Source organism: Calypte anna, chromosome 11, assembly GCF_003957555.1.
Source record: "Calypte anna isolate BGI_N300 chromosome 11, bCalAnn1_v1.p, whole genome shotgun sequence".
NCBI lineage: Eukaryota > Metazoa > Chordata > Aves > Apodiformes > Trochilidae > Calypte > Calypte anna.
This window is the reverse complement of record NC_044257.1, coordinates 11,181,159-11,198,847: the sequence shown is the minus strand read 5'-3', so window position 1 is coordinate 11,198,847 and position 17,689 is coordinate 11,181,159. Positions and strand designations below refer to the sequence as shown.

Sequence of the window (17,689 nt, the reverse complement as noted above, 5' to 3'; positions counted from 1 at the left end):
ACTAAAAATATTCTGTTTTGTAAGTCAGTTTTAAAACAGAGATAGAATATTTCTAACTTTTGTGATACATAGTTGGTAACAGTAGAGCTGGAACAAGACTTCTGTCAAATGTAAGAAAAGGGAGAAACAATCTCCATTACTACACATTTTTCCTTTTCAATAGCAATAACACCCTTAGAAGAATCAATGTTGGTAACATTTTCACACTTTCTCTTTTCCATGGTGCTCTGCATGGTGTTCCAAGCTGTTCTCTTTGCCATCAGTCAGTCCCAGATTCTGTGTTTGCACAGAAGGACAATGACAAACATTTGACTTTGTAGCAAAGGACTCCTGTAGTTTCTAGGTCACAAGTGAGCTGAGACTTACATGTTCATCAGGATGGAAGCTGAGTCACTAGCAGGGATTCTTGTAGTTCCATCTCACATCAAGAGTTTTTTCCATGCCAGGAACCAGAGCAGTCCAAGGTAAGTGGAGACAGTGAGAGAATTCGCATCAGTATTCAAGCAGGCAAACAGAAATCTGGAGTTTGCTGCTACACTCTTTGGCTTCTAGGAATTCTTCATCACACAGGTCAAGGTAGAAGACTGCTTATACTAAACTCCATCACTTGTAACCCAGGCACCTGCTTCCATTCACTGCGTTTCACAGTGCACTCACCTGTACTACTACTATACCTGTCAGTGTACTCAGTACAGTATAGACTGTAAATTCATAGCAGTGCAGACTAATCTCAAACCAGTTTTATTGACCTTCAGTGTCATGAACTTTGTTCCTGAGAAAAAGTTTCTCAGAGAAGATCTATAAAGCTATAAAAATTCTGCAATGAAATTATCCACATTATTCTCTTAGTAGCTCAAACTTAACAGTGTTAGTCCACTTGCCAGTGAATACTGTGCACTAACCATACACTCAGGAAGAGCTGATAACCACACTAGCACAGCGTTGCCATTGTTAACTGTGAAGCTGCTGCAGTACAGAGCTCAGTACAGACAGCAGGAGTTCCCTCATTAACTGAGCAAACACATAAGATACTCAGCATGCACTGAATGTGTACACCTGATGCTACGGGCCACGTTTGATCTCTAAGCAATCCAGTTTAAAGTTGACTGAGCAATCACTTCAGTGTTGCAAAACTCATGTATTGTCTGAGAAAGAAAACAAATGCACAGGACTGAGTGACAGGTGGAGTATCCACCCTGCAGTATAAGCTAAAGATTTTTCTAGTATTGTTTTTGTGGAAAAAAAAACATCCTTTTGTGTGAGTAAAAATACCTTTTACCTCAGCAAAAGCACATTTTTCAGGAGTATTGCTTTGGATTTTGTTCTCTGTGGCTAGACTGTGTGTTCCTTACATTGAGATATTCATACCAAAATGAAATAAACAGTGTAGTGTAGTTCCTTTCCTAGTCACTCTACTGTGTAGTGTGAGGAAATGGTAACTTAATTGTGAGAGACAGTAGAGGTACAGCAGCTGTTAACCTCCTGGTGCAATAGAAAACTTTTCAAAGCATTTTAAGGCACATGGGGAGCCAGCATGAAGCTCTTTGGGCCACTTTGCAAGGCAGAAGGTATGCTCGTTCCCATTTACAGCTGACCTGCTGTACACTCCCACTGGAGCACAGGCTTCCAGGCAAGGCAACAGGCTTTGTCTTCTGACAGGTAGGTTGCCTTACAGCTTGAATATTGCTTTTCTAATCAGTGTTTGCCTTGCGTAAGAGTTCTCCCCAGCAGACTATATAAGGCAGCACACCCAGGAGGTAAATACGTGACCAGCTTGCAAAATGGCAACAGGAAAGGATACAGCACTGCTGGCCTTGATTCTCACCATTGGGTTCACAGCACTGGTAGCTACTGGTAAGCTTCAAAGGGGGTTTTACCTATTGGCTTCTGTAAGAAAATAGGGCATAGGTGCAGCTCACTCACCTAGGGGAACCCAAGCTTTGTCAGAGGAGATGGGTGCATAGCCTTGCTGCACAGAAGTTACATCTGAATAGCAAATAGTTTTTAATTGCTTTTTGTGATTGGTTTTCCATCATATGTGTTATTTGCCTTTTTTTTTTTTTTTTTGCAAATAGCAAAACCAAATTATTGTCCCAAAACCTTATCTAATGAGGCAAAGAATGCTACTGCACCACATTTGTAATTCAATGTTGAGAACTTTCACACCAATCTTAAAATGAATCTCAACTAAATGTTAACAGTGTTTATATATGCCAGACTATTTTCAGGTATGTTAGAAGATTTTTCTTTTGACTGTACAAACTGTCAAGGGTCTGGGATGTATTCTGTGTATTCAGAGATCTTTTATTTAAAAAGAAATGCCTTTTCTTAATGGGAACAAGCTGTTGGACTTTAAACTAACAACCTGGACAGAAAAGGTTTAAGATCGATATGGTATTACTAATGTGTGTGGGTAGTAAGACAAGACAGATTTTATGTCTGAGAAAGTTTGTAGGTACAAGCCAGTCAGAAGGAAGGCTGAAATAGTGCCAACTATACTGATTAGTGTTTGTTGAAGCCTTTTGTATGAAAATTAATTGTTTAAGCAAACAGAAGATGTATATTTAAGTGGTCAAAGCTTTTAGAAATCTGGTAGTTAATTACAAATAGAACAATTATGTGATTTTTATGGTTGTATCCCCCCAGGACAAAAAGCAGAGCAACCAGAAGTGGTAACCAAATATGGGAGAGTCCGAGGGTATCAATTCAAAGTAGATGCAGCTGAGAGGGATGTAAATGTCTTTTTGGGACTTCCTTTTGCTAAGCCCCCAGTTGGACCACTGAGGTTTTCTGAACCGCAGCCACCTGAGCCATGGAAAGGTGTCAGAGATGCCACTTCCTACCCACCAATGTAAGACAATAACTAAATCATTCATCTTTTTAATAACTTTATATTATTGCAATTACAGGACACTGATGTACTGAGCATGCTGAGTGAGTCAGATGCTTAAGTCAGAAGAAATACAGACCAGTTCAAGTCTGTTATAAATGTTGTATTTCATTTGTAATACTGCCCTTGTTTAGTACCTCGAGCCTAATACCTACTATTAAAGTATAAAAAGTTATTTAAATGTAAAATAATTATTTTGCATTTTCATCTAAGTAATTTATAGCCATATGCATTTGCAGGTATGTTTCTGTAATATTTTGAAACATGCAAAATTACATCTTGCTGTTATATTGCACTGTCCAGTCCTGCAAACTGGCTCCTTTTTACAGATCTCCTTAATGCCTGGTCAAAGGAAGAAAAAATATTAAAAGCTTAATTTTTTTGTTAATGTTTTCTGTTGTCAACAATCCAGAAATATACGAGGGATTGGTTTCTGATTTACACTTTATTTTTGACATACAGGAATCTGCACTTTGTAACTTTGAAGTTTTAGTTATTTCTCTTGCTTTTTTTTTTTTTTTTCATTTATTCAGGTGTCTACAGGATAAAGTACAAGGACAGCTTTTTTCAGACATAATTACTAATAGAAAAGAAAAAGTTCCCCTCCAAATATCTGAAGATTGCTTATACCTAAATGTGTATGCACCTGTTTCTACAGGAAAGAAGGAGGCACTGCCCGTAAGTAAAATCATTATAAAATCTCTAGCAAGATAATTTTACAGCAAATCTATAACCCAGACTATATGCAGACTTGCCAAAGCAGGTTTTTTTTTATTATGATGTTATATGTTTTACCTCAGTAAATATTTTCTGGGGTTAAAAGATTGTTAAAATATATTAGTTTACAAAAAGAAAAAATATTGACACTTGTTAGCTAAGTAATGTTTGATTTTTCTCTAAATAATCTGTGAAAGAGCGTTGTTACAATATATTTAATAAAACCAATTACATTTTCTAAGAATGTAGCCTCATATTTGAAAGATATTTACAATTTGTGAAATACTATGTCAAAGACACTAGAGTGAAACAACACAAAATATTGTATTTTTGTTTATCTTTAGTTTTTATTACTATGAGCTCTTCTGTGTGTTGAGTTGTCTTTTGGCTTTTGTATTTCCAGGTCTTTGTATGGATCCATGGAGGTGGATTAGTTTTTGGAGCAGCTTCATCATATGATGGTTCAGCACTAGCAGCCTTTGACAATGTGGTGGTTGTAACAATTCAGTACAGATTAGGTGTTCCTGGATATTTTAGGTAGATATTTTATCTCAGTTCTTGCTAAGTGACTTCCAAAATTGTGTGTGCAAAGCCCTAATAAAGAGAGGTGCAGAATACTTGCTTATGCAAAAAAACTATAAATTTCTTAATTAATTATGCAATAGGTGAGAACAATGTGCAAGTCCCAGATCAGCTTGCAAGTCTGTTCCTGTTTGATTGCTACTCTAATCTCCACGCCTTTTGAGTCATTTATTTTTTTAGTTGTGCAGAGAAGCTCTGTTTAGAGACTGGCAGCTGATTTCTTATACCACATATTGTGTTTTTCTCTGCTTTGTTTCCTGCTTTGAGCATTTAAAGACATATTTTCTTTCTCTGCAGCACTGGTGATGAACATGCTCTTGGTAACTGGGGGTATTTGGATCAAGTAGCAGCTCTTCAGTGGATTCAGGAAAACATCATGCATTTTGGAGGAGATCCAGGATCTGTCACTATTGCTGGAGAATCAGCAGGAGGAATCAGTGTTTCTGCTCTTGTAAGTTCACAGTAATATTGTATTTAAATTACCTAGGGAAAAATAAAGCACTGTCCGAGTTCATTCTTAGTACCTGCTTGAAAAGTTAGTGAGATGAAATGGATGACTTCATAGTAAATGACACATCACCTTGATCTATAGTAGAATGCAGTATCAGTACAGCTGCTGATTGATGAAAATATTATTTTCATGCCTAAATCTTATAGTTCAGACTCAAAATTTTATTCTACATTTACTAAAATAAATTCTGGGTGTTCTTTTGCAGTGCAAAAAACCCCAAACATTTATCATTGTGAGAAGAGTCCTCTAAGAGGATGTATTGCCTATTTCTTGTTTGCTTTGACAGTCACTTGTTCAAGGTAACATAGGTGAAGAGTCACAAGAGCTGAACAAGATGTGTGTTTTGTATCCCAATGATGATATAAAATTTTTTCATCAACACTGAGCACATTGGCTAAGAGGATTTTCTCTGGTCTCACAGTTTGATACAGATCAAACAGTGAAAGCAGAGTTCAGTGACATGTGATAAAAATGTCTGTTTACTAAGCTCCTTCCCACAGGCCAATAGTCTTCTCTTCCCCTTGTGAGGCACAGCCAAGTTATCGTGGACACAGTTATTCTAGATCCATATCTGGCTTGCAGTGTAGCTCCATAAAGTCTTGGAATGGAGGTGCTATGAGAGGGGAAAGCCAGGCATGAACTCCTTATCCCTGATGGTGTCCTTTGTATAACTGAACTATGATCAGAGGCTGCAGAATAAGAGTCTTATCACATTTGTTTTCAAAACATTTTAAATGACAATTCCTGATCTTAAAATTCCAAGTCAGTGATCAGAACTGAATGCTTGTCATGATCATTATGCTTGTTCTTGTTTTTATACAGGTGTTGTCTCCCCTGGCAAAGGGCTTGTTCCATAAGGCCATTTCAGAGAGTGGTACTGCAGTCAGGGCTTTGTTCACTGGCCAGCCTAAGCAGGAAGCACAAGTAGGTGTTTTGTAGTAGTTTTCATTATTTTTCCAGATAATTTTATGTATCTTAAACTGATTATTCCAAAATGTAGAAACAGATTGCTTGTCTTGTGAAACTAAACCACAGTCAGTCATTAAAGACAGCATTTCTGTATGCAAATAATGCATGTTTAATTATGTTTTCCTTTGAAGCACCCAAATATCTATATATGTCTGAGTGAAAGCAAAAGACTAAGTAAGGAAGGAAGGCAGGGAAGGAGTGTGAAATGTAAAGGAATACTATCACAGGTACTTCTTCAAAAGCTGAGATAAAATTTTTGCATAGAAAATGGCACCAGATTAGGAACACTCTTCTCTTCCCCTCCTGTTTGATGCCTGTTGTGTGCAAAATATAAAGACTTCATTAATTATCCTTTTGTTTGAAAGGAAGAGCTTATTCACTTTTTTTTTTTTCCAACTACACAAAACAACTTCCAGGAACCTAGATTTGATAATCTGGGATAAGAATGGGATAAGAAGTGGCAACTCTGTCTCTCTAATGAGCTGTTTCTCTATCCAAGAAGACATCATCAAGAATAGTATGATGTGCTCTTTGTTAGCATCAATGTGGTTGCATTCTCACTGTCCATCACTCTAACTCCTTTATGTCATTCTGCCTGCTCAGCACAGCATGTTATTTACCAGAATTAATATCTTGTCTATTTCTGTATGTAAATAACTTGGAGGAGTATGTTTTGTCCTTCTGCTCAGCTCACAGTGAGAAGGGTTATGAGGGCTTCCTATTCTCCACTTCTGCACCCTGAACATGTGTGACTTCAATGAACCTTGTGCAGAAGTTTAGACTCCCCTCTGCTGGACTCTCGGGCTCGGTGCCACACAGAGCCTTCTGTGGGAAGTGTGTGAAAAAATGTTTGTTTTTATTCATTGCAGAGAATTGCTTCTGCCTTTGACTGTGAAAAATCCAGCTCGGATGCAGTAGTTGAATGCTTAAGAGCAAAAACAGAAGAAGAGATAGTACAGACACAAATAAAAATGGTAGGTGAAATTATGCTCCTTGCATTTAAATGATATTTCAAGTATTATCATAACAGTAACAGAGTATGCAATTTATGTGTTGTCATATTAGGATAACTTGAAGTGCATGTAACATCTGACTTTCTTGAGCTTTCCAGAGTTTGACAACCCTGCAGCTATGCTCTACCTTGCTTGAAGAATGTGAACAGGTTACTTCCCTTTCATTCTGAATGGACTTTGAGTTGCTTCTGTTTAGCTGTCACAGTCTGCCAGGGGAAAGAAAAGAGTGGATGAAATGTCACAGTTTCCCCTGGAGAACCCAAAAATTAATTAATATATCATGTCCTACTTAAAATTTCTTATCACAGTGCTGGCTTCCATGTTCCTTTCCAGTTTCAACACTGAAGTTAGTTTTTCCACTGCTATTCCACAAATCCATGATAGGATTGCACTAAGAAGAGATGTTAAATTCACCCCAGAGTAGGGCCACAAAGATGATCAGAGGGCTGGAGCACCTCTCCTATGAAGGCAGGTTGAGAGAGTTGGGGTTATTTAGCCTAGAGAAGAGAAGACTCCAGGAAAACCTTTTAGCAGCCTTTCAGTGCCTGAAGGGGACTTAGACAAAAGCTGGAGAGAGACTTTTTGAAAGGGCATGTAGTCATGGGGTGAGGGGTAATGGTTTTAAAATGAAAGAGGGTAGATTTAGATTAGATATTAGGAAGAAATTATTTAGCATGAGGGTGGTGAGACACTGCAACAGGTTTTCCAGAGAAACTGTGTATGTCCCATCCCTGGGAAGTGTTCAAGGCCAGGGTCAATGGGACGTGGAACAGCCTTGTCTAGTAGGAGGTGTTCCTGCTTATCAGGGGGGCTGGAACTGGACGATCTTCAAGGTCCCTTCCAACCTAAACCATTCTATTATTCTATTATATCATAACCTGTGTTTCACAAACACATCACAGGATCTTCTGCCTAGTGCAGAAAATCTGAGAAAATTTAGAGATGGCTTGAAGACTAATACTTCTTATATTTTCACTTGCCATTTTAGTTTGTTTTCCTTTGAAATGACAGTAAAAATTCAAATTTTTTTCCTAGAAGCAGAATTTGTATTTTAATAAAGTTAATGAATTTCCTTTTTTTTTTTTTTTTCCCTCCAGCCTTCCCTGTTCATCAGTGCATCTGCAGATGGTGTGTTTTTTCCAAAGAGTCCCAGGGAATTACTGTCTGAAAAGAAAATCAATGCAGTCCCCTATATCATAGGAGTAAACAACTGTGAATTTGGATGGGTTCTTCCTATGGTAAGAGACTTAAAATTTCTTTATTTATGTCTCATTTTGTTAATATAGCTTTTTCTAACAAATATGATTCTCTCTATCACACAGCTCATGAAATATCCTGCTTACACAGATGGTCTAGATAAAGATGTTGCACGTCAAGTTCTACAGAGCTCCCTAGCATTATCATTTAAGGTAACAGACTATTTCATAATGACCCAGAGCTGCTTCTTCACTGGTCTGGTTCTATATTTGTACACTTGTGCATTTTAGAGGCAAACTTTGTTCTGTTTGACAGCTTCCTACTATGGCAGCAGACAGTGTAATCCTGTTTACACTAGAGACTTAAATTTCTAGCTTAAATGCCCCTCTTTTTTAAAAGGACTTCTGTGGAAATCCAAGAGTGATTCAGGTACCTAAATACAGATCTCTTGTGACACTTCAGATATCATTGATCATTCAAGACATGCATGGTGCTGGCAGGTATGACACAAGACCTATAGAATGCACTGTTCTGAAACAGTAGTTGGAGACTAGAAAGGATAACCTGAGATGTTTAAAATGGCACTGAGAGACCTATGCTTAGGTATTATAAGTTTTTGTTTCCCTGTAATTTACAAACCTTTTAGCCTTCTGGTTCCTTTGTGATCTCCTGAAACTACTCAGTGTTGAAAAATACAGATTTATAGGTAAGAATTAAGGACTTCATCAACAGGGCCAGCAGTTGCAACGGATGATTTGGTGTCAAAGGCATCCATCATCAACTTGTAAAGGCAGATGCCCAGGCATGTTCTAACAGGGAGTAAATTATGGCCATCTACAACAATAAATTAATTTTGTGAAATTCAACAGGATTTATTCTCTCTTATGCTGGTTATTTGCACAGAGGGAGAACAGACAACTCCATCTATGCAGAAGTATCACTGACTAATGTTTAGATAAAGGAGTGTGATCTTTAGATCTTCCAAACCTCAATCTGTGAGAACATCTATATCTGGAAGCTGTGTAACTCCCAGCTCTGAACTCTGAGCCATACTCTGGCAGGGTTGAGGACTTTCTCTGACAGAAGGTCATGTTTGGGGTTTAACCAGGGATGTGCAGATGGCACACCCAGTTGCTGCTGTTACTCTTTATAGTCTCCATCATAATTATAAAAAGTATTTCTGTTGTTCATTCCAGGGTATAACTTCTGAAGCTGTTGATGAAGTATACAGTGAGTATGTAAAGAATGCAGAAACGCGTGCTCAGGTGCGAGATGGCGTCCTTGATGCAATGGGAGACTCTTTGTTTGTTTTTCCATCCATTGAAGTGGCTAGATACCATAGAGGTGAGTGTCCAATCCAGCATCTGATGGAAGAAATGTAAATTTCCATCCTGGGGTGTGTTATGGACAGTATGCATTGTACTTCATGGTCCAAAGAACTGACAGTGTTTTTGTTTTATCAAAATATTTCCTAATGAAAGTTTATGATCTTTGGTAGCAGGTATTTCCAGCTCTCAAACTAACATTCCTCTGTGTATTTTCTACTAGATGCTGGTAACCCAGTCTATTTTTATGAATTTCAACATCGACCAAGTTCAGCGACAGGCGTTGTGCCCGAGTTTGTAAAAGCAGATCATGGTGATGAGATTGCATTTGTCTTTGGAAAGCCATTCTTAGCAGGTGTTGTATCCATGCTTACTAAGTTTTCCTTTTAACACATCATTCTTGTTAATTTTACTTACTTGGAGGTCTTTTAGACTTTCTCTATCAAAAACATTGAAATCAATATAAGCATTTTCTGTCTTTAGTAGTAACTTTTCATTAAATCATTCATCTGTTGTTCTCTCCTAGAGCTCTTCTCAGGTAAAACTCCCATGGCTCAGAGTAACAAGTGTAACTAATGACAGTGGAATTGATACCACTGTTTCTTTGTTTATTATTTAGTTTTTAATGTTGCCATTTCATCTCTCATTTTGCAGGTAACGCTACAGAAGAAGAAAATAAACTTAGCAGAACTGTTATGAGATACTGGACTAACTTTGCCAGATATGGGTGAGAATCATAATGTTAATTGAAGCTCAAGTTTTGTCTGTGCTGCATGGAACATAGTACCAATACTTACATGGTAGTTCCTACAAATTTGGCAGAAGTTAGGATAAATATTGAAGCAAATTATTTCTAGTCTTAATGACTGCAATAAAAAACTTTTAAATGAAACTACAGACCAAAAAAAAAAAAAAAAAAAAAAAAAGAAGAAAGAGCAAGGGCTGTTGTACAATCTGCAGTGGAATTTTAGATCCAAAAGTATTATTAAACATTTGATGTTCTATTGGTGAGCAATTTGATTAAAAACATCCAACTATTCCGGTACTAGAATCACCATCTGAACTGATGTGAGTTTTCTAAAACGCTGTCAGCCTGAGCAGTTAGAACACAGTTGATAGGCAAATGGAGAGCTAATATTTCATTATGTTATTTTCAGAAATCCCAATGGAGAAGGCTTGGTCCATTGGCCTCAGTATGATCTGGATGAAGGATACCTGGGAATAGACCTCACGCAGAAGGCAGCAAAGAAATTGAAAGGACACAGAATGGAGTTTTGGACACAGATCACAGAACAAATGCTGAAGGAAAGGACAGAGCACACTGATTTATAGGAGTTGTGGAGGGTATAGTTTGCTTTTAAAACCCAAAGTAAAGTCGAACAAATTTAGTTAGGATGCAGAGTTTAATAATCACCTTCACTATTACATAATCTGTTGTCATGATCACAGTGAAAGGAGAGAACTGCGGTGAAATTTGGAATGTTTGTGGGATTTAAAATCACTATTTAATGAAGCAAGTAGAAAAAACCCATAATCTTTCAGGCTCATAAAATAACTATGTTATCTACTCAGTGGATGCCAAAATTGAATAGTGCTCCTGTGTGAAAGGGGAATGAAGGGGAAATTGGCAAATATGTTGAAATCCGTAAGAAATTATCTATACAGAATATATCATAAAAGCAAGAATATTTTATATGCTTATTCCCCACTTCTTTCAGAAGAGAACGGTCAGTTTTCATTCTTACAGTCTCTACTTTCTTTAATTGGAAATAGCCTGTAGGGACCAGAGCATCCATCAAAAAATACGTGTGATGGACCTGACAGCTCACACATGAGGACAAAAAAATCTCTACTTGTTTTGTAAACTGTTATAAATAAATGTTGCTTTTAATTTTTTGGAGCTTCCTATTCTTTCACGTTACTGATGAAGGCTAATATCAAGGGGTTAAATCACACCCAAGTGATACAGTAGCCTTTCTAGAAAGTGCAATCATCAAGAAGTATCTTCTTTTTGCACGCCTGACCATTTGTTAGTAGCTGTTTTATCAATTTCTGTAATCAGGTTTTTTCATAATACTGCTCTGGCTTGTCTGTTATATTGCAGTCTTCCTCTGTAAGCTTATTTTGACTCTGTTGCTCATCTAATCCGAAGAAGCTGGCCTTAGAAATTGGTTAACACTCTCTGTCTTGAGCATTCATATTAAAATTACTGTGGAATGTTAAAATTATGTAAGAGAAACTCCAAAAAATGCCTGAAACTGAGTTACCCTTGGCACTACACGTGACAACTAAAACTAGGTCACTACGGTGATTTCTTTAGGTAAACACTAAGAAAGATCTTTCTAAGAAAAACCAATATGGAAATAACTCAGGTGTACTATTTTCTCCAGCACTCTCTCATTATTGAAGGAGTTGCAGATATCGTGTTTTTCCCTAAAACCCAGCACCAGGAGGGGCTGACACAAGCAGCAACGGCGATCCGGCGGGGTGTGTCCGCTGGCGGCTGCCGTAGCGCGGCGGGAGGTGCTGTCATGGCGGGCAGCCCGCCGGTGCTGCTGGGGTTGCGCGATGCCGCCATGCCGGGACCGGGCCGGAGAGGCGGGCAGGCCCCCGCCTGGGCCACCAACAAACTGGGCGGCTCCGCGGTAGGGCCGGGACCGGGGAGGACGGAGGGGGCTGGAGGCGGAGGGGCCCTGCGGCCCCGGGCCCCTCTCCAGCCGTGCCGGTGGTGTTGTTGCAGGACCGGCTGCCCTCCGTGCGGCCCGGATCTCCCTGCTGCGGGCTCTGCGGGAAGCCGCTGGCGCACCTGGTGCAGGTGTACTGCCCGCTGGAGGGGTCCCCCTTCCACCGCCTCCTCAACGTCTTCGCCTGTGCCGAGAGGGGCTGCTGGGGAGCTCCCCGCGGGTGAGGGGCCTCGGGGGGCACCTCCGGGCGGGCACCGCTTGGCCCTGGCTGGTGAATGCGCTTAAGGCCGGGGAGTTGTGTGTCTTACGTGTCTTTGTTTTCTTTTACACGGCCCGTTAAAAGCTGGAAGGTGCTGCGCTCCCAGTATTTGCAGGCGCAAGAACAGGAACCCGAAGATTTCAGTGTGAAACAGGTATAACGAGCAGACTGCCTTCTGGGGTTCTGCCCTTGTTTCAGTGTGCTGAAGTGTGGGGTTGAGATTGTCCAACAAAGATGCAGCTGAGGTGGATGAGTTTCACACCCAGCATGTGTGCTTGTGTAAGTGACCATAACCTTTCCCCAGAAGCTGTGCTGTAGTGCCAGCTTTGGGTTATGTATGTGGGCCTGTGGAGGAGTTGTGGCTGTGGAATTCATGTTACTAAAAACTTACCTGCTTGTTTGTGATCTGTGTTAGGCTTATAACAGATATTTAATACTTGAGATACCTAAACATTTTACTTTTCAACTCTTAAGTGAGTGGGCTATACTGTTTAGGTTTGATCTTTAAGCTGTTTTGTTTATTTGCTACTTTAAATAGATTAATTAAAACTTAGGATAGCATTTTAAATTATCTGACTCAATTGTTGTTAATATGCTTCTAGTATTTTTTCTTGTGAAGAAGAACTGCATGTTGGCTTAAGAAGATGAAAGAGGAGGATATCTAGTAATGGCAGGCAGAGAATGTTTATTCAGCTGGTGCATCTTCAGTTTTGGTGTGTGGGAAATTGTCTTAATGTATGATGAAATTATGGTATTATTATTTTTCTCCATATTCTTTGAGCTTACCTGTGGTTCAATAACTGTACTTCAGATAAAAATACCCCAATTAGCTGTGAGTGATCATGCCAGTAGCCATGGTAAGGCAACGTGGTGTACAAAGGCTGTACAAAAACTCAGTGAATTCTTGTTCTGCTTCTCCACTGTGAGATGTTTTTGCCATAACTGTGCTGCTGAGAAAAGTAAATGTGGGTATGCTGGTAACTACTGCTGTGAGGAACATAGGTGAAATAACACTAAACATTATGTTAAAGTTTAGTTTTCTCTATATGTTATGAAACTGTAGTTGAAGTGCATTAGAGTGGCTGATCTTGACAATGTTCTTTTTCCTTTGTTTTTTTTTTACTTTGGATGTTTTTGTTGTTGTTCTTCTCAGAAACAAGAATCAAGCTTTGCTGCAAAGGATTGGTGTGATGAAGCAGATGACTGGGGGGCCAGTGATGGAGCAGAATCTCCTGCATGTGCCTCTCTTCAGCTGCTTGGCTTAAATGAAGCAGTGAGCAGCTCCTTGTCCAGAGAGATAGAGTGTGCATCCCAGTTCCAACAGCTTAATTTGTCTGAAGCCACAGATGGGTCAGGTTCCCTGAACACTCATCCTCCAGTCAGTGAGGGAATGGAAATGTCTAGTCCAGCTCCTGTGTTCCAGCCCTTTTACATTAGTGTTGTGGATGAGGAAGACTACACTGGTTTCCTTGATACAGATCATGCAGATAAACTATTGAAGGAATATCAGCAGAGAGAGGGTGTTGATTTGGAACAGTTAATGTCAGAAAGGTGAGAACAGATCTGAGTTTTGTGCTGAAACTGAAGGGATTACATAGTTTCTTTCCTATATAGTGGCTGATAATTTAAATTTGGCTCTCACTAAATCTGAATGTTCTGTTTGTAATTGGAATCATTGGTGTGTAGTATTTTGCTGGAAGAACATAACAGTGCACCCAGTTCTGTCAAATTCTGTGTTATGCCAAAATATATCTATTTCTGAGTGAACAGTTGGAATGTCCTTGGGTTCCAGATAGTGCAGTGGATCACCCATCTCTGAAACCACATCAGTATGGTTTAAGCATCATCTTATGCTGAATGGCATGAATTTATATTGTGACATTTGACTTTTTTTTTTCCTGACAGGGCTGAAACTTTTTTTTTTCTTGAATTTTTAAGGGCTTAATTAATTAGAGATTTTTTACTTGTGTCTGAGATGTTAAGACTCACAAAGGTTTTGTAAAGGTTGACTGAAAAACAATTTTTAATGTAGTTAAATGACAGTATTTTCACTGCTATCTTATGTGATCACAGTGACCACTTGGATCCAGATAATTTCTTTTTTGATTATCTTAGTATGTCCAGTGACTTTTCCAGAACTGTGGACAGTATTTAACTTTCTGATGTCTAAAGTTTCTGTCAATTGCAGAATCTGCACAAAATGCTTTTTAGTCGTGGTTTTCCTGTTGAGTTTTGTTGACCTTTATAGAATCATAGAATATACTCAAAATGTAAAAACAACATGGTAATTTAAAAACTAGAACTTCTGCAAAGTTACTAAAGGAATGACTTTTTTAAGGTGTAAGAAGGTATTTGGTGGTGAATCTTATGTGGTATTCTGAAATGCAGTTAGTGATTGTAAGCCACCAGAAACCAAGGAACTAGAAGGAAAATTTTCACTTGCAACCTCTAACAGGAACTGCCTCCTAATTTAAAAAGTGCAATTTCTTTTCAGCTTACTTAGTTTAATGTAATGGGAATGTACAGTAATCATTGCTTATTTAAAGCATGCATATTGTGCTGAAAAACTTATTGGAAATGTTGTTTATTTTACTGTTTTCTTGTAGGTTTGCAGGTGAAGGTGACAATGAAAAATATGAGAAGAGTGAAGTAAAAAGCATGGACCACACTTTCCATAAGTTTATGAAAAGAATATCTCTTTGTCATGAGCAGATTCTAAGGTATGCTGATTATCTGGTTGTAACAAAGCATAGAGATGGATTATTAGTTCATCAAAATAAACCATTGGAGATAGATGTATATTTTTGTTTCTCAACAGGAAAAAAAATCTCTAAGAGAGCTGTTTGGCCTGTGTTGTCAGACTGCAGTCCCTGGCTGGACTTCTTAATGCAAAGTAGATGAGAAGCAAACCAGGATCAGAGAGCTGCAATCTGGCTCTGGGAGACTTTCTTAAACATAAGAGCAGATTGTCTTTAAAGACTTCCTGAAATACAGGCATAAGGGTTTTCAAGAGTCACTTTTGAGATGGAAGTACAATATACAGTGTTAGGCTGTTGTGATAGATTTCAAGGCTATTTGCTCCTCTGAAGTTTTGTAAGCTCATTCTAATTGCTTATGTCTGAACACTGTAAGAGTTAGGATAACTCTTACAGTAAAGCATCTGTGGTGTAACCAGCAGCTGTGAGATGTTTTCTGTGTTGAGTATCTTTAACTGGCGCTGGTTAGGATTCCTTTTTTCAGGAAAGTGTATTTTGTTTGTTTAACTGCACCAGATACAGCACATTTTTGGGGGTGTCCATTCAAAGCATTTGTCTCCTTTAAATCTAGCTCTTAAGAAGACTTTCCAAGTGTTGACCTTCCAAATATTTCCAACTTTTCATTTTTATTCTTTAATTGTTTACCTGAAATTAGGCAATGGTTCTTGTCTGTAACAATGTATTTTATTTAAGGCAATTTCAGGGATTTCAGGGGATCCCAGTGCAGCTGACAACATGTAAGTTTTCCAATTAAGTTTTGATTAAAAGTATTATTATTATTTTCCTTTCTTTCATAGATACTCTTGGGGTGGCCAGCCTTTATTCATAACATGTCCCCCAGCCAACATTAACAAAGGTATTCCAGCCTGCAGTAACTGTGGAAGCAACAGAATATTTGAATTTCAACTCATGCCAGCACTGGTCAGCATGCTCCAGAGTGATTCAGGTGCTGACCTTTGTCTTAGCTGAATGAATATTAGGAGCAATAACCTTGATAAAGTTCAGTGAACTGCAGTTTGGACTGGTTCTTGCTAACCATAATTCATTACAGTGATCATCTTGTATAAAAAACACTCTGTTTGCCTTTCACTAAGCAAAAGATTTAACTCAGGTTTGTGGAGGCTCCGTGATTGCAACTTCCATTTGCCACCAGTGAACTTTAATAACAGCAATGTAGATAATTCCATGACCTTGGGAGGATTTTGTCTTTATGGCCTCATAAATCAGATTTTGGAAAAATGATACTGCCAGAGAAGATTGCAAACACTTAAGGAGCTCTTTGAAAATCCTGAGTCAGTTTTCTTTAAAATCTTTGAAATTAGAAAATGCTATGTACATAGGATTCTGAATATGAAAAATACTTCCTGAATTGGCAAAGATTGAAATATAACAATAAGCTATAGCTTATATATATATATTTTATACCTTTATTGTTTTGTTTTTAGATCTGTCAGTGGAATTTGGAACTGTTATAGTTTACACATGTGAGAGGAGCTGTTGGCCAACAGATTTCAACGCTCATCAGAACCCACTTGAAGAATTTATTTTTGTACAAGAAGACCCAGACCAGAGATTATTTAAATAAATTGTGTTTCTCTGCATAGAAGGAAGGTCTGTTGGTTTTGTGTTTTATTTTTTTTACTGCAAGTAAAAGTGCAACAGAATTTTCCTCAGATGTGATGAAAAATGAAATTAATTTACTTGGTGATGTGTTGCTTATATCTAAGAATAACTTATTAAAGTATGTATTAGCATGCCTTTAAAATGTGATGATAGAAAACTTGCATAATTTGGTTACACATGGAAACGTAAGTGTAGATTGTTTCATTATTCTAGTTACAATTACTATTTGGTCAGGAAAGTAGAAAAGTTGTCTTATTGCAATTAGTTACACTGTTGGCATTCATCAGACAAACAGGATTCATTTTTTAGGACCTGTTAGCAGTGAAGACCTTAAATTGAGTTAAAAAAAAATCTGCTTTGTTTAGATGGCAGATTGGGAATTCAGTGGGCAGTGTCTGAAAGGACCTTGCTGTCCCTACAGTCTTCCTGTGATGAAGCTTTTCTGTTTTTCCAGTGAAGGATGTTACATTTATATGGCTAAATGAGCTCTGACAGTCACAGTGCTTTGGGAAGGGAGAGGTTGGAGGTTTTTGTTGGCATTTCAGTTCTCACAGCGAGGGGTGAGCTCCCCTGCCTTGCTACTCCGGGCTGCTGCTCACAGTCTGATCGTGCTGCTGCTGTTAACTGTTCACATTCTTCTGTGGAGTTCCCTGTTGCTTTAGGCTAAATTGCAGTATTTTAATTGACTTAATGGAGGAGTAATTTAACTAAATACCCTTAAAACTTTTTGTACAGGTTTAATGCCGCAGCATAAGTTAGCACACTAAAAGTGCGTTCCACAAAGGGGGAGCAAAAATGCTGGCACGTGTTTTCAAAACTGCTATTTAGTACGGAAGAGTTGTAGCACAGCGTGTCATTTTCTAGAAGTGAGTGAGTTAACTGAGTGAAACCTGTATAAACTCTTATGTTACACCTTGAGCACTGCTGGTGCTCGCCCTGCCGTTCCCCGGCCTTGGCAGTGAGATCAGAGTGCAGTGTGTGGACCAAGCCGTGGTGGCAGCAGCAGACAGAGGGGGGGCCGCCTTTGCCTCCGGGCGGTACTCCGGGTGCCAGTCCCCCGGCAGACCCCCAGCCGCGGCGGCCTGCGGGCCCGGCAGGAGCGGGACTCGAACCGGCGGCTCTGTGCTCCCGGCCCGCCCCGCTGCAGCCTTCCTGGGCGGTGC

General features: G+C 39.0%; 2 protein-coding genes across 5 annotated transcripts; both read left to right on the top strand.

Moving 5' to 3' along the window:
• The first annotated feature begins 1,750 nt into the window (after positions 1–1,750).
• Positions 1,751–11,104, top strand: LOC103526541 (fatty acyl-CoA hydrolase precursor, medium chain). 2 transcript variants are annotated; one of them, XM_030457722.1, is made up of 14 exons: positions 1,751–1,854; positions 2,647–2,851; positions 3,424–3,568; positions 4,011–4,144; positions 4,487–4,640; positions 5,523–5,624; positions 6,539–6,643; positions 6,781–6,831; positions 7,780–7,920; positions 8,005–8,091; positions 9,076–9,223; positions 9,428–9,559; positions 9,859–9,931; positions 10,362–11,104. In XM_030457722.1, exons 1-14 carry the CDS (start codon positions 1,782–1,784, stop codon positions 10,534–10,536), a joined length of 1,725 nt encoding a protein of 574 aa, XP_030313582.1. In that variant the 5' UTR covers positions 1,751–1,781; the 3' UTR covers positions 10,537–11,104. The 2 variants fall into 2 exon arrangements, with proteins under 2 accessions (XP_030313582.1, XP_008489847.1); XM_008491625.2 differs by lacking the exon at positions 6,781–6,831.
• A 631-nt stretch (positions 11,105–11,735) lies between these two features.
• PDCD2L (programmed cell death 2 like) lies at positions 11,736–16,554 on the top strand. Of its 3 annotated transcripts, none has more exons than XM_030457716.1 (7): positions 11,736–11,849; positions 11,945–12,108; positions 12,232–12,301; positions 13,301–13,698; positions 14,754–14,867; positions 15,701–15,759; positions 16,349–16,554. In XM_030457716.1, the coding sequence occupies exons 1-7, from the start codon at positions 11,736–11,738 to the stop codon at positions 16,486–16,488; spliced, it is 1,059 nt and encodes a 352-aa protein (XP_030313576.1). In that variant the 3' UTR covers positions 16,489–16,554. The 3 variants fall into 3 exon arrangements, with proteins under 3 accessions (XP_030313576.1, XP_030313575.1, XP_030313577.1); XM_030457715.1 differs by having other exon boundaries at positions 15,701–15,849; positions 16,349–16,509; XM_030457717.1 differs by lacking the exon at positions 11,945–12,108 and having other exon boundaries at positions 11,746–11,849; positions 15,701–15,849; positions 16,349–16,509.
• Positions 16,555–17,689: the final 1,135 nt, after the last annotated feature.

Excerpts from the sequence above, each read along its gene's own strand:
- PDCD2L (XM_030457715.1), top strand. The coding sequence starts at position 11,736 with ATGGCGGGCAGCCCGCCGGTGCTGCTGGGGTTGCGCGATGCCGCCATG. Across the intron at positions 12,109-12,231 it reads TGCTGGGGAGCTCCCCGCGG|CTGGAAGGTGCTGCGCTCCC; the intron begins GTGAGGGGCCTC and ends GCCCGTTAAAAG. Across the intron at positions 12,302-13,300 it reads AAGATTTCAGTGTGAAACAG|AAACAAGAATCAAGCTTTGC; the intron begins GTATAACGAGCA and ends TGTTCTTCTCAG.
- LOC103526541 (XM_030457722.1), top strand. The coding sequence starts at position 1,782 with ATGGCAACAGGAAAGGATACAGCACTGCTGGCCTTGATTCTCACCATT. Across the intron at positions 6,644-6,780 it reads TACAGACACAAATAAAAATG|AGTTTGACAACCCTGCAGCT; the intron begins GTAGGTGAAATT and ends TGAGCTTTCCAG. Across the intron at positions 9,224-9,427 it reads AGTGGCTAGATACCATAGAG|ATGCTGGTAACCCAGTCTAT; the intron begins GTGAGTGTCCAA and ends ATTTTCTACTAG.